At 39.8% G+C, this 25858-nt stretch overlaps 1 protein-coding gene across 2 annotated transcripts in view; it reads left to right on the top strand.

Annotated features, from left to right (window-relative positions):
* The window catches only part of LOC117143770 (serine-rich adhesin for platelets), a 48659-nt gene that overhangs the window by 13125 nt on the left and 9676 nt on the right, over positions 1-25858 (top strand). For both annotated transcript variants that reach the window (XM_033308598.1, XM_033308599.1), the window contains exons 2-4: positions 1673-1736; positions 8305-8346; positions 18771-18926. In XM_033308598.1, coding sequence (XP_033164489.1) covers positions 18806-18926 — 121 coding nt within the window. In that variant the 5' untranslated portion in view covers positions 1673-1736; positions 8305-8346; positions 18771-18805. The remainder of the gene's footprint in view (positions 1-1672; positions 1737-8304; positions 8347-18770; positions 18927-25858) is intronic.

Consider the following 25858-nt stretch of genomic DNA (forward strand, 5'->3'; position numbering starts at 1 on the left):
GTCCTGGACGCATGCTCCTGCTCCTTTGAGTCCTTCTTTTTTTCCAGAACATCCAATACAATGTTCAGTGCACGTGTTCATATCCATTCCGAACATATCCCACTGCCGGGCCGTATTTCATTGAATCGCCTGCAGTTGTGGCATCTGAAGGGACTTTGTGTTCATTTCGATACTCAAATAAAAATAATTTATCGACCAAGTGCTTCAAGTTGCCTATCGTTTAGTTATATAAAACAAAACATCCCATTTAGAAAAGCAATAATTAATACAAATTTAGTGAACATTTTGCAGTCATCATTCCCTGTATTTGTGCTACCATTCTATTTGCAATTATGTTTAGAGTATTTACTCACATTGTTATAACATGCACTTGTATGACAAGCATTTGGCTGTAAACTAAACAATTTGTTGCAAATAATGGTCAGCTTTAAACTGTTAGTTTAGTTGTGTTGCAAAACTACATTTCCTGGGGGTTTAATCAACAATGTGTGTTTTCCCTGACTGAGCAAAAATGAAATCTTAAGCGTTAACAGCCATTTTTATTTTATTCTGGCCTCTTTTATGTTTGTTAGTCTCCTAATGCTGCATTGATACAGGAAATTCAATTAAATCTGCCAAGAATGCTACCAATTGTTTGGCGAAATGAAGGAGATTGAAATGGAAGGCAATCCCTTGGAATAGCTCTCCCTAAAACGACCGTTCAGTTCGGAATTAAGTTGTTTTATTTCCTTAAAGTTTACAGAGTTCCTGGACGCTTTATAGAGAACTGGTCTATAATAATTAAATCTCAAAATTGCAAGAGTTTTGCAGTAGAATCTTCAATTCATTGCCTTAAAGACTGAAGCTGACATTTGATGTTGCCGCTGCGATTGCTGAATTTGCCAGCTTTTTGCCTGCAGCATCTGACAAGCAAAGGTGGCCAGCACCGCAAACTCCCGCGGGCAACATGGCCAAGTTTTCCCGCGATTCCAGGCGGTCTTCTGGGTTGCAAGCGGGGGTGGATGAGTGGGTTGAACAGGCCTACAATGCTGGCCAAGTGAAAACAAGCGTGAACAGATCCCGCCCACAACAAAAAACAGGATGCAGTGCTGCCCCGTGCATCCTGCGCCTTTGGCGGTTGCCTTACTGCCCGAAACTGCGACTGCCACTCGAATTTTGAATTACGGCCAGGATGGGCTGGCCGCGTGTTTAGATCCACTTCCCGGCTGCCTTTGAAAGTTTTATGCCCTCACCCATCCGCCATTTGCTGGCAACTTTGCAACTGTACATAAATTTAATTTCGTTTTATGAGGAGGCGCAGCTACATCTTTCAGAACTTATAGCACACGCACACCCGAAAGGACACTCAAATTCGCCATAAAATCGACAGGAAAAACAATTAAGAATATAAAATAATTTTGAAAATGTGTAATAGAATTATTACATATCTTTAAATAAAAATAACTTTCTCGATTACTCTGTAAACGCCACTCATAAGAATTACATTAATTTTCAAATGAGTATCTTGCATTATACTTCATTTTTATAACAAATAGACAGTTTGCATATGTTAAACTTACACCAAAGTTGCATGACTTCATAAGCTTAAAAATTATAATTTCATGATCGATTTTGCTCCGTGTATACACCACTAATGCAATTTTATTTCCCGCTCTGCCATTTTTCATTGCAGCTAGCCCTTGGCCATTTTGCACAGTTTTCTTTTTGGGCGTCGCTTTTCGGGGGAAACTGTTTCGGTGAGTTAAGTATGAATTGTGTTGTTTTAGCGCGGCGCTTCTGAGTTTGAAAACTTATTGAAATATGCGATGGCCGTGGAAGGAGCCAACTTGTGTGTGTCCTTTCGAGCTTAATTGAAAGTTCGGGCCCACTCGAGCGATATATATGTGGCAATATGGAGGTGGAAAAGTTTTGCCTGGCTGTAAATTAGCAACAGCTGTTGTGTTGGCCAAAAGGTAACCGAATTTCCCAGGGCAGCCGTTCAATTGAATTTCCCGCATTCACATTTCACGCAGCCACAAAATGTTTGTCAATCAGCAGAAGGAGGAGCGGTGAGTCTGCGGCTGACATTTGGAAACCCGAAAATCACGCTCACCATCAGTCACATGTAGAAGTTCTATCTTCATCCTGTGAGAACTTTTCACGCACAACAAATTTTGCTAGTGGAAAACAAGTCTGAGGAAAGGAAGTGCAGAGAAAAAATCTAACGAACGCCAGAAATCTTTTGCAGCTGCTCATAAAAATGTCAGAAAATGTCCTCATCCTCCGGAGTTGGAGTTGCAGTTGCTTTTGTGAGCAATTTGTTATTCGATTTTTATATGGCCATGCAAAACTTGAACAGTGGAAACTTTGCCTCAGCCAGAAGTGGAAACTGAAATAGAAATGGAAGTCGAGGAAGAAGATGTGGCAGTGACTTGGCTGGCACCACGGAAATGGCTTGAAATTGTCAGCTGCGCAATGATGCACATTAATAGTCAAGTGCCAAAAGTTGTTGACAACAACACGAGTGAGGAATAGAGCTTTCCGCCATCGACATCCATCGTGTCATTCCCCCCAGATGCACTCCTAATATTTATTTATTATTTATTCTCTCCGCCACTTTGCTCATTCGATTTTTTTGGGATTCCCAGACGTGCTGCTTTGTGTAAGCATCATTCCATAAGGCCCAAAACCCCACCCACTTGTGGTTAAAGCTTCGGGTACAACAATGATGCAATGAGGGCATGCTGTCGCCAATCTCGATATTTATTTACATTTACAATTCCTCTTTGTAGCTGGCGGAATTTCACGGATTTCTACGTGCTCCCCTTTGATGTTCGTCAAAAATCCAATATGTTTTTATAACTCCTTGGCGGACTGAGTTGCACTCGGATTATATGTTTGGAGTGCAAATAGGAAAACAGTTTGCATTTAAGCTCATGCGTTTTCATCGATAATCGAAAATAAAAAAAAGAAATGTCACAGTGCAAATCACTTTTCTTTCGGGCACAAACATGAGTTCTCCCCTTCTTCCAAGCTCATTCAATTGGAAAAGTTGTAAAATCAACAAGTCATTGGCAAACAGCCGCCCAGACGACAGCGCAAAAAACATTGCTGTTAAAATATTTTGCTTATTTGCATACAAAAATACACACACAGTGCAGTGAGATACGTATAAAGAATGGGGTTGCATATCTACATTCGGAAAAAATTTTAATGTTTTATATAAACTCTAAAAAAAAATTTAAACTTCCTTAATAAGCTTTTCTAGTAAATGAGACAATATATTATTAATAAGTGCAGCATCACCATATTCGAGTCCCAAAATATCTAAAGAATTAAAGGAAATAATTTTTCTTTAATAACAAATTTTGCTGCATTTTAGTATAAACCATTTCTCAACATTTGGAGTCGATCCGAATTAGTTGTGATAATTTCCACCTGGTTAGAAATCTTCATACAATTTTGCTCCGTGCCGACAAGTTCCGTGGGTAAGCAAACAGTTGCTGCCGGGACTGGAAATGGCTCCGGGTGGACGTGGACTGAGTGCCGGAATGCCAGACGGACGGACAGGCAGTCAGTCAGGTGGCTGATGCTGCTCAAGTGCTTGAAAGAGCTCCATGGCTGGCAGCAGTGCAGAAATAACTATATTTAGAACCGGAAACGGAACCAAGCGCATCCATATGTGCTGGTGAAGCTGAAGCTTTTCTGGCAATTGAAACTGCCTGGATTGTATTTGCTATTGAAAAACATAGGAGGACGATTGGAGAGCATCGGAAGTCCGTTTCCAAAAAAAGGCATTCCCGGCCGAGTGCGCCAACATCAAATGAGCCGAGAAGACTCGAGCATATTTCAAAGGGATTCGTTTGGCCAACTTCAAGCCAAACACTTTGTTAATTTCATTTTTCTGCCCAGACGCACCAGTTTTGAATGAATGAGGGCTTAGCTTTTGAAATCAATAAGCCAGTTCAAATATTACACATACGCCATTGCACACAGCTTTGTTTTTTTCCTAAATCAAATCATGACAATAATTGTATTACATAGAAAAACTTAATAAAAGAGTTTAGTGAGAATATACCCCGTACTCTCATATATTTGCATTCAATTTCGAGATTTTAGATTTACCCAGCTATGAAATAACAATTAAAACATCATTTTAACATTTCAAAAAATTAAAAAAAATATTTTTCCCAATTTATTGCTAAAAATATATTCTGCAATGTTAAATCATTTTAGAAACAACACTAACATCGTTTTGGTTATTTTAAAAGCCAAACATGAAGGGGGTCTAAATGACAGTTAACTTTTTGTTTTGCAAATGCCAGGCGGCCGGACGGCGAACATTTTTGCAATTCTTGTGCAAATGATGCCCTCCGGAAGAGCAGGACACACGGCTCACGGCGCACATGTACTCGGGGAAAACTGGGAAATCGGGAAAATGGAGGAGGCTGGCTGGCTGGCGCGCGTATCCGCAGAATCAATGTTAAGCTTGTAACGTGCAAAAGTTAATGCCCAGCACGGCCAAAAGAGCAGCAAAAACTGACCACACGGGCCGGCCACCAGAAGCGCAACTAAAAAGCCAAAGCGGAAAATGGACCCAAAACAACGAAATGCCGCCAAAGAATATATGTATGTGCAGAATATATATGCAAAACAAAACCAACCGCGAAAATAATCAACGAGACGTAAAAATGCTGCCATATTTAATAGGAAATTGTGTGTGTACAGAAGGAACAATGCAACTAAAAATTATAAATGCAAAAACGATGCTCAAAACTCCATGAAAACCGAATGAAAATCGAAAAAGCAAACTTCGCATGAATAGATATTGCTCCTACATACAAATGTGTATATATATATATATATATATGAGTGACATAGTGCGGCGAACAAGGGCTTCAAAAAGAGCAGCTATCGTGTACAATATTTGGCTACACAACTTGAATTGGCATTGTTTTTGGCCGCATTGTTGCATTTTTGTTGTCATTTTTAAGCCAATTTCCGTTCAATTTGACGCTTCCGCTGCGCTTTGCCACACGCCATAAATATCAAATCCTCAAACGAAAGAGGTCTTGAAAATGCAGCAAATATAATTAAATTTAACAGAGACTCGGTTCGGATAAGTTTCTTTAAAATAAATAATTTGCTATTTGTCAAAATGTGAAATAAATAAACGAGCGACTGCAATGAAATGCTAAGCAAATCCAATCAAATTGTCTGTTAATTGCAATGACAGTCGGAAAAAGGCAATGATAAACATTCTGCCATGGCAATAAAACACTCGATTGGATTGCTTAATTTTATTGCAAGTAATTAAACTGGGAAAGCTAGTTCCTGCCGATGGAAATTATTTTTCCCTTCTGATTTCTGTTGGCCGATTACGAACACTAAATCTGTCCCAACGAAAAATAATCCAAGGACTTTAATTTAACTTCAACCAGAGTCGAAAAAATATTGTATAACATCTATTGCGCGTGTTTTTTATTCATGCCGCTTAAAATGCTACTAAAAAAATACAAACAAGCCACCAGCTCCGATATAAATGCATGGCAGACAAATATAAACATATCAAGTTTATTTTACGCAATTGCACTTTATGAAATCTAACAAAATTCAAACGGAAAACGGAAGAGCTAGAGGGCGGATAGGTATTACATATGAAAAAGCCGACTGCATGAGTAAGCAAAAAGCCACAGAAACAGATTTAATTCTTTGTTTCTGATTCGTAAGGGAGTTAGTGAAATTCACTTAAAGTAAACTAAAAAGTTCACTTTGTTGTAGGATCAAAGGGCTTGAACATTTTTAGCTGAATGCTTTTCATAATTGAAGTATAGGTTTCCTGCTACTCAACTTTTTCCGGTTAAATTGAGCACGTTGAGCATGTGTAGAAGGGAATAAATGTACATTTTTGAAATCACTTTAAATCCATATAGTTTTGAAGAAAAAGCTTTATTTACAAACATATGGGGATGGACCATATTTCTGCATCATGCGCTCAATCTCAGGGCCAGAAAACAATGTCCTTCGTGCCATCAGATCCGTGCACAATGATCCCAAATGCTGTTAGCGGGGGATATGCACTCTTGTTGGCCCCAATATGGGGAGTATTTGTTAATATTTTCACCCGATAGTCGATGACAGTTGCCGGACAATGTCAACAACGCCGGCGAATTGCATAGGTCGCTGAAAATGGCAATATGTATGGTCCATTCAGCCGTAGGGCTTGGATGGATTGGATGGCTTGGTTGGTATGGGGGCGATATGGCACACAGTTGTCACGCTGTTTGCCGGATAACCGTTATTATATCCTACTCCGCCTGACTGTTTGCACGGTTGCACGGTCCCCGTTCGGACTTCGATCCATTTGACATTATGGCAACGCATCAACGGGCAGAGTTGGCAAACTTTCGCCCTCGCATAGGTCAGCAAATTAATACCCGGACTCCGGCCAGAAGCCAAAACGAGGTCGCTGCGTTGCTCATCACCTTTGGTCGGTCATCGCAACTTTTAAATAAGCTCCATTTGGTGCGTTTTAATTAAAAATTGTGCCAGAAACTGCGGTTCGTTCACACTTGGAACAATTTACTTACCATCTTGGGTGAATTTATCACGCTATACCCACTTTTGGTATTTCTAAATCTTTATATAAATAATATAAATATTTATTTATTTATTATTTATGTATGTAGTAGATGAATTATGCTCTTAGCTTACACTTTTCTGAGTGCAGAATTTGCACCAAAATTGACCGCTGGCTAAATGTGTGCCAGCGGAGCATTAAAGAAATTTCATTATAGCGCCAGATGGCTGGCGATCCAAACCTATGGCTGCGTGTTTAATGTTTGTACTTCCCACATATACACTCATATGCATATGAAAGCTTTATTATTTCAGTTTCTGCGAAAGTTTCGCTGCCCCATTAAAACCGAAAAGCGAAACATCTGCAGGCCACATAGTTTGAGGGCAAAGAATGTTAATAATTCATAATGAGATGCAGTTCGAAAAGTATTTTATTGGAAAAATCGCATCGCAAAGGGTGTTGAAAATGAAAGGCAGCTTTGGATGGCCGAAGGTGGAAAAAGTTTATTCATTTTCGCAGCTAACACATATCGTTGCCTACTTATGCGGGCACGAACAAGACAAATGTGGGGGTGGCATGGCAACAACCCCTGGAACACACACATGTTGAGCAAATATTATTGCCTTGTATTTCATTTTTATGTTGACTTGTGTCTCAGCTCCCCTCCCTCGGCACATCGAAAAAAGTGTTTATTTAGCGTGTTGCAGCAACACAAATAATTGTCGAACAGCATGTTGCACGCGCGAGTGTGTGTGTGTGTGTCTTTGTGGTTATTTACGATTCTCGTAAGACGCATAGATAAATATTAAGTATACGCAACATTGTCACGTCACAAACTAATGAAACATTGCCCAAGGCCTTGGAATGAAACGTTTCAGAATTTATGCTGATGGAAAACTTTAAACGATAAACCATCGATAAAAACCGAACGCTGTTAGTTTTTCGAAAAATTCAAACGGCAACAGCTGGGCGAACAAGGCAAACCTAATGCATATATTGTGCCACCCATATATGTACACTGAACAAAATTGGATCTTTCTTGAGCTTTTTTTAATAAAGTATCTATGACTGACTATATTATGATTCTAGGAGCTTCAATGCTGCCATTTTGAGCCATTCACTTCAAGGTATAATTTGGCCATTCCATTACAGATAGTATATAAACTGTTTCTTTTGTGTAGATACACATATACTTGCATGCCTATCTATGTCTGTATGCCATTCACCAAAAGTTAGCTGCTAAAGGGAAAATAGGGAAAAAAAGGGAACCGCTGTTCACGAAAACTCGCTGAGGCTCCTGCTGCTCCTGTCTGCCAGTGTCCATGTGCGCGTAAAGTCCATTAACATGAAAGGCAAACAAACAGGCAGCCAGGCCAGCGCACACTTTGGACACTTCATAAACAAGCGGGCACAAAAAATGGCCCAAAAACAAAGCCAACCTCCGAAAAAGCGAAATTCCAGCTGCAGTTTGCAGGCGAAAAACTTTCCAAGAAGAGTGTACACATTTTGAGCCAGAAATTTGAGGCGGAAAATTCGATTTTTGGCCACAAGCAAAACGTAAACCAAACCAGAATTATATTAATTGAAGCATACCAAAAGGGTAGAATGCAGGTAGTGTACGAAAATACCAATCATTGATTTGGTTATTAATTGCGAGCAAACAATGTCTAATGCAAACCACTTCATTAAACGGAACATGTTATTTTACGTCGAGAACTCATCAGTGTATTTCCTTTATATTTCAGGTGTCGGAAACTGAAGAACTCCCAAGGTTGCGGGCCCAAAAGGTAAGAGATCTGGGGCTAATTGAAGGGGGCAACTAGCAAATAGCTGGAATTCGGACAATTATTGTTCCCAGCATTGGTTAGGTCACGCCCTTAAGCCAATCAACTAAGTCAACAATACGCATACGCCATGTATGCCCAACATACACACGCAGGCTGACCCGACACGAAAATTCAAGGCTTAAAATCTAACCAAATAAAGGGATTGTGATTGTGAGGGGGCAGCAGACTGACAATTATTATGGGAAATGTTTTTTGGGTCTGGGAACGTTTCATTGAATACAATGGCATTAACAACAATAACAAAGATGCGCACACAATCGAGCAAATATTTAGTGAAGGGAAATAATTTCTAATAGGTTTTCCTTCCAATTGAAATCGGATATTATGTCTGGATGAGGGTTCGTGTCTGTGTGTGTGTGTGTAAGTGGCTGATTGTGTTTACGCAATGTTTGGTAGAATTACACACAACTCCAGGCAAATATTTGCCCTTCCTTTGGTTTTGGGCTACAACTTTTTAATTAAATATATGTGTATACATCCCGCACTACAGCTGCTAAGCGATGGCTTAATAATAATAAAGAGTATATTGTTTTTCCATTTAATTTGGCTTTAAGTCGCTGCCCAAATTCAATCATTAGTTATGCGAAGCACAGACCAGTCAGTAAATTAACCCCAACTAATTTCCAATGGGGCAAAGTGAAGGGAGACCAAGAATTTAACCATCAACTGACGTTAAAGTTTGTCCGGGCGAAATAAAGCTGTTGAGTCGCATAAAAAAAAAACAGGAAAATGATTGTGAGCAAATATTCCGGGCGGCACGAAGTTCCTTCAGCTTCAAGGAACCAAGCTATATGCACACATGTGTGTTTATTTCACACCTGAAGTGTGATGAAAATATGACAACAGAACAGAAGCACATCCCACCTGAAGACAGGTGCCGAGTGAAAATTCTCCTGCTCTCTCGGCATCTTGAACGTGTGACTGTGGGGCATTCGTGCTTGAAGAGTTTTCTCCTGCGCTCAGCAAACAAACATAACTTGAAGCTTTTCTTTCCATCCAGTTTTTGTGATTGCACTTTGAAAAACATCAACATAGTAAAGGTGTCCAGGACTGTGTTGGTTTTTTTAGACAAACTGTTTCCATGCTGAAAATCAAATTTTTCAAAGGAATTCAAAAGAACTCGAAGTGTCATAACCAAATTCAATAAAAACCATACAAAAAAAGATAGCTTAACGTTTTAATTTTTAATATTCGTAAAATAGATAATTAATTTAATAATTGACATAATTATTTCCCAAGTGCATAGTCCTTGGCGTTTGCCCAACATTGCAGATATCAAAATCATGGTCGTATGTTGATACCGCTATTGTTTTCATCCATCGCCAGCACATTGATTGAAAATGCAAATAGCAAAAATAGTTGGCAAATATGAACAATCAGTTTGGCATTCAGTTCCCTACTGTTTGTCGTTATTCAATAGCAAGCAGCCTTCTAGTCCATTCCCAATAACTGACACTCGAATAATCTTTGCCCCTTCATCGTGATAATCAAGTTAATCGACAGCATTCCCCTGCAGACGTCAAAAAATCCGACAAGTCACCAAAGTTTACCCAACCTTCAATCTTCATATTATGTTATTTCCCCCTATTTATAAGCATTAGCTTGATCATCCAATGGGAACTATATACACACGTGCAATAAAGAAAAAAATGCTCATTTAATGCTCTATGAGAGCAAATATTTTTATGGCCTTGACAAATCAGTTTTCCTGGTATTTTTTATAATAAGCAGCATGACAAAACGCCAAACTCACCCACACAAAAGTCAATTGATTGGGCAGCTGCCGAAATTCCTTAGGGGCAGAGGGCGAAGCTCGATGGCAAAAAATAGAAGCCGTGCAAAATTCATTCAAACATGGCCCAGATTGATTTTGGAAACGAAAAAAGCACAGCAAGTCGTCGCACTACGTACATACAGTTGAAGTAAAATTACTAGGATTTTATATACATTTACTCAAAGTAATGCTTATACATTTTATTTGCACGACTCCCGTTAAACTCCTTTTAATTTACTTTTTTAATATCTGCTAAAGTGTTCTAAGCTTTTTTCAGTATCAGATATTTAGTTTTAATACTAGCAATTTGCCACTGATTGTATAAGGTCCCGGGATATATTTCAAACACACTCACGGGACGGCAAAGAAAAAAGAGCAAATTTTGGTTGCCTTTTGTGAGTTGGTTCTTCTGTTGCGACAGCTACACGGCATTTATAAAAATCATACGCCCTGTTGTACCAGCAGCACACGGCAAAGTGCTGGCAGGACAAAGGCAAACGGCAATATATTCGTATCGCTTGTCAGCCAACATGTTCGCGAACGATTTCCGCATACGTAATGTCGATTTTGACAAAAACTGTCACCTTCCCGGTGGAAGCTGGTGGCTCATAAAAACATTGGCTTCTTGGCTCCGTGGTTCCGGATGTGTTCGAAGTTCGAGGCGCCAAATCAGAATGAATATCCATCATTAACAGGCCTAATCCACTTACCGTCAATGCGTTGAAGTGTGAAGGATCCGCCCAGTTAAGCAAATCACTTGGCCATTGTCTGGATGGCTTTCACCTTGCCAACTTCTTCGAATTATTGCCAATAATTAGAGGTGACACGAAGAATCAAAGATCAATTCATTGAGAATGAGTTAAGGAAGCCTTGATTGATTTTTATTGATTAAATCGGAATATTTGGATTATCATTTAATTTAGCAATTGTCAATTTCATGCGCAAGATATAGTTTTAAACAAGCATTTACTTTTTCTCTGGCATTTATGTTTGCAATAGTAATCATTGGCATAGAATTCGATCTAATTTATTAATGGTATTTAATTGCTGAATTTAAAATTACATAAAGATAAAAGCTGCAAATTCAATTTAAATTTGGCGGAAACTCCGCCACCCAAAAAATACCTGCTCAAAGTTGTAAGTTGTCATTCGGCAGCGCTTACACCTACGAACACATAAAACGCACGTCAAATGCGACAGGAAAACTTCAGGACGACAATTGAAGGGGCGTGTGTGAGTGTTTAAGTGGGGCGTGTTCGTGGACAAGTCCTTCAATCGCTGACTTAAAAAACTTTGCCCAATTTAAGAGGGCACAAAAAGAACCGAGTGTGCGAAGAAAAATCAAAGGTGCACCGAGAAATAAAACGCTCTCAATTTTATTGCTATGTTTTTTAAACAAGATTTTATTACATTTTTGATAGGCTTTGTTTTAAAATAGTATGTTCATAGGCTTATTTGTACTATTTAAGCACTGTGAGGTTGTTATTTTTTTTTCAGTGTAGGAACCGAAAGAGATCAGGCATTAGTCAAGCTTTGCCAGATTCCGGCCAAGTTGGAGTTTCTATCGCCAATCGCCCCCTCGTCACTTGGCAACGATTTCGAGCCTCAGACTGTCAATCAGCAGTCGTTTTGCATGTTTTTTGTCGTATTTTTAGGTCAAAACAAAAAATCTAGACAAACAGACCAACTAATTGGTTGAAATGCAGAGCAGATCAGCAAAAGAACATTTTTTTTTGGGTCTGCCAAAAAGTTTCACGCTTATTACACCAAAAGCAAAACAAAGCTACGCGGAGCTGGAAAAAACATGGAGGAAAAATGGCGAGAAATTCATGATTCATTAGGAAAGTCAGGCGAAGACAAGTGCGTAACTTTTCAGCCACGTCTATTGGCAGTTGGCTTGGCTAATTTAAATTCTTTTGGCGCCGCCAGAGACGCAACCACCGCGCCTTCGAAGGCGGACTCCTATTGGAAGTAGTCGGGCATGACAGCTCCTTAAGCGCCTGAGTGATTGACATCAAAAAGGTCTACGGCAGAATGAGCAGATAATATAATGAGCGCCAACCCACTGCGAAAAACCTACTAACACAAAGATTAATTAAGGAAAAACCGAGCAATACATTCATAAGTGGAATAAATTAATGGGTTTATAATTTCTAAAAAATTACTTAAACATTTAAATCACAGCAAAGATTTAAGTAGTTAAGTGTGCAAATTCAATTATTTATATTACTATTGATTTACATATGAAGCTCTGAAGTTCATTCATTAAAATTCGCTAAGTGCACATATATTCGCTTGTGGGGCATATAATTAAAATTGCTCATCATTAGGAATTTGTAAATTTGCCTAAGCTTGTTGCCAAAAGTTTAAACAGTGCTAAAAGATTGAATGAGAGGGCAGTTTGTCCAAGCGGTTTTTCGTGTTGTCCCTCAAAAGGAAGTTTTCTAAGCCCACTAATGATACACAGAGAAGTAAAGCCGTTCAGAGATGAGGGAAAATGCTTCCATACTTCCGGAGAAGTTGTTAAGGACAACGCTCTCGGCACTTGTTCAAAAGGCAATTTAAAAATAAAAACGCAGCATCAGAACGCAAGCAATTCTTCAGAAAAGCGTCTACAGTTTTCAACCTTTTTTTCTCGGCCATCAAATATTGTGTGAAATGAAAGCCCAACTTATCCCAAAACCATCCCATCTGACAAGCGACTTAAGCAACTGGCTAACAAATCTCACTAAATGCGAAGACAAAAGTAAATGAAATTGCACTAAATCTACGGGGAATTTGTCTTTGGAAAATTTCAACCTTTTGGCCCAAAACTCGGTGGGGTTTCCGGGGATCTTTCAAGGATTGCGAAGCTGGGCTGGAGCTGCCATCATCAAAAAGGTACGAACAGGCCTAGGCCAAAGTGATAAACCGTTTCCACTGACATTGCATATAAATCTGCGACAAAGTTGCGTCTGCCACGGATAGCTCCAAAATCGTGCCGGATTTGTCACGCCAAATCGCTGGAAACGCTTTGGCCTTGTTTATGCCCAACTTTCCTCCCACTTTTCCCTATTTTAGCTACCAAATTTCCCACAGCAACAACAACATGGCGAGAGAGAGAGATGGTCGTAAATCTTTGAGTAGCTTATCTCCAACAAAACTGTGCGCTTTTTTAATTCGCTGGGAAAATGTATGCAAAACAGGGCCAGGAATATCAAGAAGAAATGAAACCGAAAAATGCACAGAGGAAATGCTAAATGTTTATTTAAAATGAGGCACATGTTCAGCGCGGGCGGAGAATATTATTTATAGAAGAAAGTCGGGATAACAGCTCTGGAAATTAGGTTAGCAAAGGCAATGTTTCACTTTCCGTTTCCGTTCTTCCTTTGGCCAAAACTTAGATCAACAACTTGTAAGCCGCTTTCCACTCGACACCCGCACCAAAAACACCACAGAAAAAAAACGCAGGAAAAACAAAAGCCAGAAATCCGCTTTCACATTTCCCAGCCATTTATCATAAAATGCCAACACAATGCCACCGATATGCAGACAAAACCAAATTCGAAGATTATGTCTTCAAGTTGATAAACGAGATGTCACCGAAAGAATTTTGCATTGTAGTATTAACACCTCGCCGAATCGAATAACAAATTGGTTTATTGAAAGGGCCCAAGAACAGCAAACAACATCAAAGTTTTGCATTTAATTGGCCATTGTTTTGACTGGTAATTAGGGTCCTATGACGAACGGAGAAATCAAAACACGAATAACAATGATAAATCCGCACCAAGGATAATTCGATGAATCCATCAGACTTTGATGTGCCAAAAAATAATTGCATGCAAATTTATTTTAATGCATATTTACCCTCGTAATTGCTGCAAATTTACGTTTCATTTAATCGACGTTGTCAGAAGGACCAAAGCAGACCAAATGAACAGCAAGATGAGACAGTCGACTATGGAAATACCCTAGAATTTTGAATAAACAGCAAAGCAGTCAAATTATAATTCATATGTTCTTAGCGCTTTCTACAATATAAACCAATTTATCAGAGCAATGATTAAGTTGAAGCTCATAGTTTTTGAAAGCTGCCTAGCTTACTATCTTCTCAGTATAAACAAACTATATACTATTGGAGCACTCGATTTATTATTATCAATTAAGCAGATAATCCCACCATGAAGTTGACATCTTTATGAGCTCCGCCAGCCTCTATCGAATACAGGATATACCCCTTTTTTCACTGCCAGGCAGTCAAATGGCGACCATGAAAAAGCGGCAAACAGATTATAACTCCCAACTGACATTTGGGGACTTTATTATTTGGCCATTGAAAAATGCGAGACTATCCGCGGACTGGCATTTTTTTTTTTGCTGTTGGTTTTTGGCGAGGGGTTACGGCCCGGGGTTTTCGGGCTGGGTACCCAAGTGGATTTTAATTTTTCAAAGTTAAACAGCGTCGGCGACCCTTTTTTCCCGCCGCCAAAGGACCTCGCCTGACTGGACACACTGGGAATTGAGGACCGAGCCATGTTTGCAGGATTGCCGAGACCGGAGCTTCATTGTTTACCTTCGCGACTTTGCACTGATTGATCCCTTGGGAGGGGCTCTGCACGCCTCGATTTCGCCGGTCTGCGATGGGTATAATTAATTTCGCTTTTTGATTTGCGATTTGTGAGCGGGCCAAAGCATCGAATTGTCACGTAATTATATTTGCGTTAATGATGTTTTCGGCCGCCTCGTCGCGACGGCCAGCGGAAAAGTCAATTAATATTTTTGGTGTGCGAACAACAATTTAGACCGTTGTGTGACGCGCTGGTCGACTTTAATTAAAATGCTTTTGGCGGTCGTTTCACTGCATGCTGGGATTTTTAATTTTCATTGAAATCGTGACAACCGATTTTATTCCATCGTCTTTGTCGTGACAACCGATTTTATTCCATCGTCTTTGTTTGCATTCCACTCAGTCTTTTATCACACACACATATTTTTGCGGGCACGCGACTTTAAAAACCCGCAGCCAGAATTGTCCGAAATGGCCAGAAAAATGTTTGGCCATTAAATAATTTAAGCATTAATTGGCTGTTAATCTCACCTTAATTTGATCGGACAAAACTTGTTTTGGCTTCGTTCTCATTTGCATTCGCTACTGAAACTGAGTGCGTTTTTAATGCATATTGAGATTAATTGAAGTTATTATTTAACAAAGATAAGTTATAGGAATATGAGAATGCCAAGATAATGGAAACCACAGGCATTTAAAGAAAGTTAGTTAATTATTATTCCAATCCTAAGTAGCAGTGAGAACACTACCACCAGCCTTAGATTCCAAAAGCTAATTTTTAATAGTTTTTGATCACTTTTCTTCTGCCAGTTAATTTCGTACATTATGGCAGAATTCGTGTAGCTTTGAAATGAAAATTCCAAACGGAAAATGTGAACAAGCTAAAATAACATCACACAACTATTTTTATAGACAACACGAGTGCATTTTCAATTTTCAAGTTGTCCGGCACTCGACTGTCATGCTCGATGGCTGACATTATTCTATAGCAAACTTTACATAAAATATATATAAATATATATAGGTATATATGCTTATAAAAGGGTGCGAGATGCGATGTGTTGCACTCAAGCGACGCCTCACGTGCTGCATATTCATGTCCACTTGTCTGGAGTAAAGTTGAGGTATAGATTCTCTGCACAGGGAAAAAATACAATATAACCAAGTATTAAAAGTATTAAAACTATTTAAAGTACATACTTAAACGTAACTTTTCTTGTAGCTACCACAAGACGAATAGCACTTCTCTCACGTTTTCGGGTTTAAAGTTAATAGTTATAGTTGAATGATTTCCGTTATCGAAACATTTAAGATAGTTATACATATATTAGACTTCCTGCTGGGCGCAGATAGCGTTGCCATCAGTATGAATTACTATTAATGGCGAGCAGTATAAATTAAATTTCATTACATGACGACGTCAATTAAAAGCATGTAAAACTCAATCGGCAATGACGTTTTTTAAATGCAGCCAAGCCATCATCAAGGAGAATCAGATCCCTGGCCCGCTGGGGAAATAATGGGAGGTGGTCGGCGGAGCATTGACGTTGGCTTAATGAGTCGGCAAATGGCTGATAAAAATGCAGAGTGAATATGAAAATCGCTGCCGCTGACACTCGTGACGTCGTGACGCGGCGCAAAGTTCTCGAAACTGACAGGAAACATTGATAAAAGCGCCAACTGACATTGCGTAATGATGGTGCGCCTTAATAGCCGGCTCATTAAACCGGGCGTGCATTAAAAGAAAACAAAAACAACAGGACACAATCAGCGGCAAACAACGAAAAATATGATAATAAATAGGTTGAATATTAAAAATCACACTGCAATGGCGCACAAAAAATGAATTAACATCCATCATAGGGAGGTTTTTTTTTCATCTAACTTTCCGCGCCAGCCATATTTCACATTCGGCGATATTAAAAATCTAATTAAAACTTAAACAGCATTCAGTATTATACACTCGCTGTGCAGAGGCATTTTCGCAGTAAAAATTCGTTTAAGCCAAAAGCCCATTAACAATTATGACTTTCCTTTGCCGCCCAAGTAGTTGAAACTTGAAAAGAGGAAAATGCACTGGCAGTGACGCAGGCACTGCCTTTTCTTTATCCCCTTATAAAGCCCAACCCCACCCACCCCTTTGGCTTCGTCATAAGTCGTCGACAGTTTTTGTCCGGCTGCCCGACTTTTCCGATTCGCAAACTTATATATTACTATATATATTATATATAGGGAGAGAGGGCCAAAGCAGCAACATCGGTGGCAACAACGCTTTGGCTTTGCCTCATTTTCAGTTTTACTTTTTCAAGTTTTAATTCTTTGAATTTTAATGACTTCTTGTAATAAGTTTTCATTTCTCATAATTTCTTGGGTTAATAGAATCTCTGCAGTTTTATGTGTATGGCTGCTGCCACACTCCATGTAGAGCAACTTTAAGTTCTATAACCGTGGGCTATGTGAGGATTAAGAATTTTCGGAACCATTAGGATTAAACAAAAGCAGAATGCACTTAAAATACAACTGAAGTTGGGGGATACCAGGTATCGTAACAAACACTGTGACATCAAAATTGTTTAGCCTTTGAAAGATTTTCCATCATTGATCACTAAAAGAGAGACCCTTGCATTTAAACTCCACACTTATGAGCCATCAGTGGTTTATTTATTTTGAAATACTTACGTTTGTTTTGAAAGTAAAATTGATTTTAATGAACATAAACTCAACACCTCTAAGACCACTGTGCCCAGCTCATTGAAACTTTTTTTTGTTGCAAAAACTATAAGAAAATTGCAGAAACTATAATTATGGAGTTGACACAAAGTCAGGCAGCAGTTACAGCGACCAGTGAAAAAAGCAGACGACAATAATGACTCGGACGAGTCAAAAAGCGATGGAGGGATGGGGTCCTGCGGCACGGCGAAACAGGACTATGTGGAGTCCTTGGCAGCCATGAATCGTATCGGAGGGGAAGCACTAGAAATGCATAAAAGTCGGACTGCATAAAGCGCAGCAGGACCGCAGCAGTTGACATTTATGTGGCACTGTCACTGCTGGCTTAAAGTAAACTTGGCCAACTCAAAATGGTCGAAATGGGCGAATGGTTGGTCGGTTGGTTGGTGGTGTAATGGCTGGGCTAGAAGCGCAGTGTGAGTGGGCACATCTTGGGTGTTCTGTCCTTGAGCAGCGCTAAATACTTGGCTTCTGATTGCCGCGCTCGGCGGTTGTGGCTAATCATAAATTCAAAAGCTGCAAAAGTGCAACAGCAGTAACAATTAACTTATTAAATGGCGGAGACAAAAGCCGAGGGAATGTGAGCATGGAAATCGTGGAAATGAAACCGAACGAGGCGTGAAGATGGCTTCCAGGGGGAGCAAAAAGTTGTCGCGAAGTGGAAATGAAAATGGGAACACTTCCTCATGCAATACACCTTCCTGCTCGCTGTAAGAACGCGTAATTTAATTTCCCTGATCTTGGTGGAAATGACACTTACATAAACCTCCTTCTCGAATGGTTTGTTAATAATATATTTTTGATTAAAAAAACTATTAAGGCACTTTCTTTTTGTGGAATTAAATAATTCAAAAAGAATTCTGAAGAATTGTTTGCAAATAACAATTCATCTTAGTTCATTTTATATATTTGTTCTTCACTTACAAAACATTAATTCTAATAAATACATACATAGGCGAAGTTTTAGCTTTTCCTTTCGCTTAGCATTTATTATTAATTTTCATTACTTTAAATTATTTTGTTGCCCAGTGTACATAGTCACCTCCTACAAAGGACTCTCTCCGATTACTCGAGACATTTGTTAATTAGCGAAATTGATTTGGGTTTTATGGTGCGAAAAATTACGCTGCCTGTGAAGTGCGGGAAACTTAAAACTGTTTGGGGGGGAGAACCAATTCGAATTGAAAGTAAATGTGTTTAGTTAAATTCACCGAGTGCCGTTTAGAAATCAAACTGTTTTGCCCTGGGACAGGGAATTTCAAGCAAATATCTCAGCACTTATATCCGTTCTTTTCGACACTCTCTTTGCAGCTGTTGTGACATTTTTTTGGCAAAGCAGAAACGCAATGGCGCCAAAGACGCCGCCATTTTCACAGCTCGACAAAATGGCGACAAGGACATCCACATCCAGTTGGCTCTGCCGCCTGCTGCTATTCGGCTTTTGCATTGGCGCCGCCGCCGCCCGAGGTAAATATCCATAAACATTTATACAAATTCATTCGCAGCTCCAGCGCATAAAATGCGCCAGCATAGATAGCTTTTGTGGCTTAAAAAAAATAGCCATATTTATATGATACAAACGTATACTGTATAGCCGGGTGCATCCGACAAATGAAAACAGCAACGGCACCTGCGGCCTTATGCTGTACAAAAACTAATTATGTATCTGTCAAAATCGAACGGGCAAACAATGCCTTCCGCTTGTTTCGGCGTGTGCATCGAATACCGCACATAAATATTATTAATTAATCTGATAGTTTCGCTTTAAAAACGGCATGAAATTCAATTAAATTTATTTTCGGGCATGGGCAAGAAATCATTGCATATGGCAGACCGATTTTTTTAAGAGAAATATTTTAATAACGAGTATTAAAGTCAAAGTCTTGGTATAATTTAAGTTTTTCAATTTACAAAATTTAACAAATCTTAAGTTACTTTGTTTAATGATATTCTTTAAAAATTGCTGATCGAAAGTAGTGCAGTAGTACCAACCAATCTTGAATAGTTCAGTAGCAGTATCAGAATCAAATCACACGAAAACAGGATCCCCATTCCACGAAATTAAATTTCCACCTGCTTTTTTTCCAAAAACTGAGTCAACAACAAAATCCCCAAATCAACTGAAATGCACAAAGTGGCTGAGTCAAAAAAAATCAGTCAACATACACATATATATATATTTATCAAAACGGTGTTGCAGTTGACGGTAGAGCAGAATTTCACGTGATACCAGTGGATGGTTTAAAAATCAGAAATTCCCCAAATCGAAGAAACGAACGGCTGGCAATCATGCGAATTTTATTGCAATATTGCGACAATTTTTATTAAAATTTTAGAATTTTCAATTTATTTAGCACTTGAACCAGCAGTCGTCGGTGCGCCCGGTCGCCAGAATTCTGCTCTTTGATTTGTTGCAGCTGCGTGAAATTTGGCCAGCAGATATTGGCCAGTAACGGAACGGACACTGTACGTGATTTGATTTAGCTTTACATGCCGGACTCTTTCCGTTTAGTCAGCACAAAATCGCCGCTGGCAAGTCGAAGTATTCCGTAGTTTTTTGGGAATTTGAGGGATTCAATGCAATTTGTTTGGTCATTTAAAGCGAATCGAGAGCCAGTGGGAATCGAATGTGTGGCTAATAGAGTTCCGATTGAATTGGTCATTTCGTTAATATTTTGTAAGGGCACATCAACTGCTTATCGTCCAGACAGGAAACGGCTTTGCATCCTTCTCAGCCGACTTTTTGATACTGATAACGACTTTTTAATACTCTTTTATAATATTTAGATGCAACGTTTTTAAAATCATCTACTATCTCGGTTGCTGTTTCCTACACCCAAAGCTATTTAAAGCAAGTTTCTTGTTTTTCAAAAGGGCCTTAACTGAAGGCAGCACCTTCAGGTTGTTCATTTGCTTCCTTCTCTAGTCGGCGGGTCTGTCAACACTGTGACAAGTTTTGCCTTTGCGGCCACCCCCAGTTCTTGTGCATCCTGTGTCCCTGGCCTGATATCCTGCCATCCTGCTGTCCTGCTGTCCTGCGTCCCCTGTTGACCCAGGCAAATGCTAATTTTATTATGACAAATGCGCCCAGTCAGGTAGAGAGTTTTCTACTTTCAACTTGCTGTTTGGCAATCACAAGTCTAGACAACACCGGCTCCTTCCATCAAGGAGCCGCCTCATTTATTACGAACGCTAATCTAACAACAATCTGCAAAGTGCTTCGAGTCATTGGTTCGTTAGCTTTGGCTTTATAAACGATGCTCCCGCACTTATCCCATAATCGGAAACAAGCTACCGTCTTACCCACAACAGCTTCTAAATCACGCCCCGCGATGGGGTCTCTAATTGAAAATGATCACCGGTTTCCAGCGGATTCGCCCCACAATTACTTCCTAGCTGAGCTCAAACCTAAGTAGACAGTTTGTTAGCCTGTTGAACAACATAAACACACCTCCTTCTTTAGCAACGCAAGCAAACCTGAAATTTGAACGCATTGAAGATCTTGCAACCAGTTGCGTATATAAGTATCTGAATCTATGTATCCGCGCCTGCGCTCTGAAGCTCCTTCTCCTGCCTGCCTCTGCAGAAGATTTCCCCCACTCCGGTTGTCAGCTCTAATCTAAATAAGCGATTTGTCTGTGCATAACTTTGGCCCAAGACCAAGCATCCAGTCACATGCCAAGAAGTAGTAGTAGAAAAAAATCAAATATTTAAATATCATACAAATTCTATATTAAATATAATTATTTTTATTAAGATATAGATACTTTCCAATTGCTTAGATTAATTCATATTTTATCTAAGTACGCTCTAAATATTTTTTTTTAATTTTAATAAATCTTACGTTTTTTTCTCTGTACTGATATCTCCCAGTGCACAGTCGTTTGTTCAGCAAGGAGTTAAATAATAATTTGTATAATTTATACTAGCAACTCTTTTCCTGCGCAAGAGGTGGAATTTACATGGCGATAGCTTCTTATGGCCAACTGATTTATCGCACCGGGCGTGGAATTTCTTTTGGCCAAGTAGTAGGGGCATAAATAATTAACACGTGCATAGCTTGAATTGCAATTTGCGACGGGCTGTTGGCATTTTTATAGAAAATTGTTGACTCTTTGATTGTCCACTTTGAAACCCAAGATGCTGCGATTCTATTCTTTTCTCAGAAGTAGCGAATAAAAGCACTTCCGTAAAGTTCTCAAGTGTGGCGCTTTTGTTCTTCCCGAGAAGTTCACTGTCTGCCTTGGACAGTCGAAACGTTTAATTGTTTATTCATGACATTGTTTTGCTAGCTAAATGAATGTTAATGACCTATTCGGGGGATATAAATATTTAATTGATGGGAAGTGTTGAGCTACAGCCCTTCAAACTCAATTTGAATTTTAAACTTGGAAGGCTGTATGGCCAAAAGGAAAATAAATAGAAAATTGTAGGAAAGTCAAGGACACAGCAGTTTTTATATATCTACGCTTGTATTTGTTTTCTGATAAACAACCTTGATTGAACCACCTGAGTGTCACATAAAATTAAGCTAAGGATGCACTAGTTCCTCGTCGCTCGACGCTGGTATGTTTTATTATTATTGACACACAACTAATGCAATAAAAAAGTTTGGTCTGACATAACCATAAACAGGACAAGAAGAACTCCAATTGCCGCAACAGTGGGCAAGGATTTGGGGTCTCATCAGCGGCAGCTGCTTTGATTGCCGCACTCCAAGTTTTGCCAGTTGCCACAGCTGACTGTGCCAACAAATTCAACTAATTGTCAGCAATTCATTTACAGGACTCTATGTAACTTTGTGCCCCACTCCTTTGTCGTGTATTTCAGTAATTGCTTCAGCGCAAGCGTCTTCACTTTCTTGAACATGCGATATGTACACCTACATCACCTATTTCCCGCATCCAATTGTGGCATGTTCCTTGGTTGACGTTGAAAGGAGTTAAAAGGACCGAGGACTTTGAAATTTTACACGGCGGTCTGCTTGTCATTAAATTTTTAAGGGAATATTTTTAAAAAATATATATATATATTCTTTAAACAAGCCTAATTATTGATAAAAATCATTTAAGGTTTGACAAGTTCGATCCGTGTTCTTCTCTCGATATGCACTATTGATTTACAATAGGTTCGCTTAATTATTGAACTTTTCAATATAATACAAAGGCTGCTTTAATTAAATCAAGCTAAAATAAAGGAGGAGCCTTTTAATTTGGTTCATTGCCTTCAACCAAAAACGACGGATTGCACACGGAAAGGCATTTCGAAGAAAGGACCACCGACCGACTCCTTTCCTTTAAACAATTTCGCTTTAGCTTTAGCTGTGCTCGTACATGTTGCAATTGTTATTATTCTGCTGGTATTGCAGCAGCTTAATTGAAAATATTGTGTGTGTCTGGCTCTTTTGTTTGGATGTGTTTAGCTATAGCCGGGGGCCTCCTTGTGCGCCACTCAACCACTCCCTAAATGAAATTAATTGAGGACCCCGGGGCCAAGCGAACACACTCCCCCAATTGGCAACTAAATTTGCGCCATACATATGTAACTTTTTATACGTCCAATACCCGGGGGCTATTGTTGCAGTATAGCCAAACTATGGGTATGAAAGGGGTGCGGAACGAAAGGGTGTCGGCCTACTCCGATACACGAATACAATAGCTGGAAAGTTGATCAATTGTTCGTGGTACGGGGTTTTCTTTGGCATATGTGCGGCTCCTTTAAGGCAACTTTGCGGAAAAACTTTCGTTTGCTTTAAGCCGAATAAATGTACGCAACTTATTAGCCATTAAAACGAGTTTGTATTACAGAAAGAAAGCAGCAGCCAAGACAAACAATTTTCTCACATGTCGGTCAAATAAATATGTAACTCCACCGTTAAAGCCACGAAATTTGAGGCATCGACACTGAATTTGATGGGAAATTTATTCGTTATGCCGTAGGAAAGAAACACAAAGTATGTGGGTGTGTAAGCGGAGCACGAAGCCCTCCTAATGACATTAGCTTTCACGCAATGTGATTAACTGTCTGAGCAAATTGAGCAGCAAACAAAACATCAGGTTGCCTGGCACACAATTCATTACATGACCACCTCACCGCCAGATCACCGCTATACTCGTATATATATATATGCGCCTATATTTCTTTGGGGCAGGTGGAGGCCACGAACTGCCTGCTAACACGCCATAATCCCACGGCAAGGACATAATACAAGTCGGGCAGGAAAACTCCAGTGATAATAATGCAGCCCCAAGGAGGTCAGCAGTGCCAAATGAAGTAACTTGGCCGGGCCAAGTGACTAGTAACTGGCCGAAAGGACTGGATAACCGGACACCCAGTTAAGTCCCGGCTAAGACGAGCACGTTCCACTTTCGAGGAAGCCATGGACTGACCTTCACCTTACGGGTTTTGTGGCTCCGCCCACTGCGTCGCCCACTTAGCGCTGTAAAAGCCTTTGCTGCTGCTTTCATCATAATTTCAGTTAGCAGCAGTAGCGAAATGGCCAACATTGTCTCTGCGCGTGTGCTTTTATGTGGACCGTTTTCGTAGTAGTTGTGTGCGTGTATCCTTATGCAATTAAATTAAATATTAAACTTAATTACACTGGGAAACTAACACGGCACGGCAGCAGTGCCTGAGAGGGCCCGGAGAGCGCTCCACAAAGGACCTCCTTCGTCCTGTCAAATATGCCCAGCACCAGGCCTCAATAATGCAGCCAGGAATGTAAGAAATAATGAAAGTCAATTGTCAGTCAGGCCATCGCTAGATTTTTGCCTCCACCTTCTTGGATGTCCTGCGTCTTGGGTCCTTTCTTCCTGCCCAGAAGACGATGCTCTTATCGTTGCTGCAGTGGAAGAAAAGATTGGCAACAGTTTTAATTTCGAGTTATGCCAAATGTAACAGTCTGGCCCAAATAAACAAGTATTGATATACAAATCGTCTGTTTAGGAAATAGTTTATAGTTGAGCCTTGCCATAGTGATCAATCGATTCATAAGTCTATATAAGTTATTTAGTGAATCCTATTCGTTTAAACACTTCTTTCAGTGTACCTTAGATGCTTTTGCCTGAAACCGTAATGACAATGTTGCTTTCATTTCGTGTTCCTGTTGCCTGCTAATTGAATTTAATGTAGTTTAATTGAGACGAACGTGATTGTAACTAAAAGCGCTTTATGCTTAATTTACCGGCAGGATGGCAGGTCCTGGGAGCCCAGATACCCACCCTCCCATTTGCAACGCCTCCTCGGCATGAGTGCGGCGCCTCTAAATAGTTCAAATTCAAATTAATTGCTCCTAGTTAAAGGCAATTCCCAGCGAGATGGTTGCGAGATGGGGAGTCGGTTTCGGGTGGTAAAAGGCATTTAAATATTTAACATTTTCCTGCCAGCTGTCGTCAGCTTCTCCGACAAGTTTATCCAGCGCAGCCGCATCGCCATGAATAATGCATAGTGGCGATTGTGTCACACGCTGCGTATGAGTAATGACTGGAACTGCTGGCCAAAGCGAAAATCCTAGCGAACAATCGATGTCCTCAAGGACGTTGCCAATATTAAAATTTGCTCGAGCGCAGCGCAGCGCGAAATTCAAATGCATCTGGCGCATCGCATTCGAAATCGGTGCCGAAGTAGAAAAAAAAACTCAAAGGAGACTCCAAAATGAAGCCCGACAGATGCCAGAATTAGCGAGAAGTTCACTCATATTTATTTTCTGTTTCATTTTCATCCGCTGAAGCTGTCAGAAAGCAGTAGCACAGGATCGGGAAAAGCAGCCGTAGAGCACTGAGAAAAAAACTCGATGACATATAAATTTAATAAATTGTTGTCTTAAATCGATACAAAACAATGTGTGTTTTTAAAACTAACATTATTATTATAATGTTTTATTTAAAAAATACAACAGTACTTTATTAGATTACTCAGCTTCTCTAGAAAAGGCTTAGGAGGGAATTTTTTCACAGTGTATTAGCTGGAGCTGTAGAAAAAGCTGTCATCTTAGAGAGAGAATGGCTAAAAACTGTCAGGCTGCATAATAAATTGAATTTCCTGTAGCTGGTCATTTGCCACCATGAAATTTGAGCGGAGCAGGCGGAACTGAATGAAATGGGCGTGGCATAAACATGTACTTGAAATGAAAATACGGCTCTTCCACTATATCCCTATTCCGGAATCCTGACCATCCGGACAATCCGGCCAACACGTACGTCCACTCGCTCGTTTCAACACGAAGGCACAGGCGTAAAATGCCACCAGAGGCAAATGAAATTACCGAGTTGCCAGTTGCCAGTTGCCGACGATGGGCGAGAGCTCAAAAATCCAAATATCATATTTACAACTTGCAACTACAAAGCCCTCGGGAGTTTTCCAGATGGAGCGGGACAGGACAGGACAGGGATAGCGATAGC

This window comes from Drosophila mauritiana, chromosome 3R (assembly GCF_004382145.1).
Source record: "Drosophila mauritiana strain mau12 chromosome 3R, ASM438214v1, whole genome shotgun sequence".
NCBI classification, from domain to species: Eukaryota; Metazoa; Arthropoda; class Insecta; order Diptera; family Drosophilidae; genus Drosophila; species Drosophila mauritiana.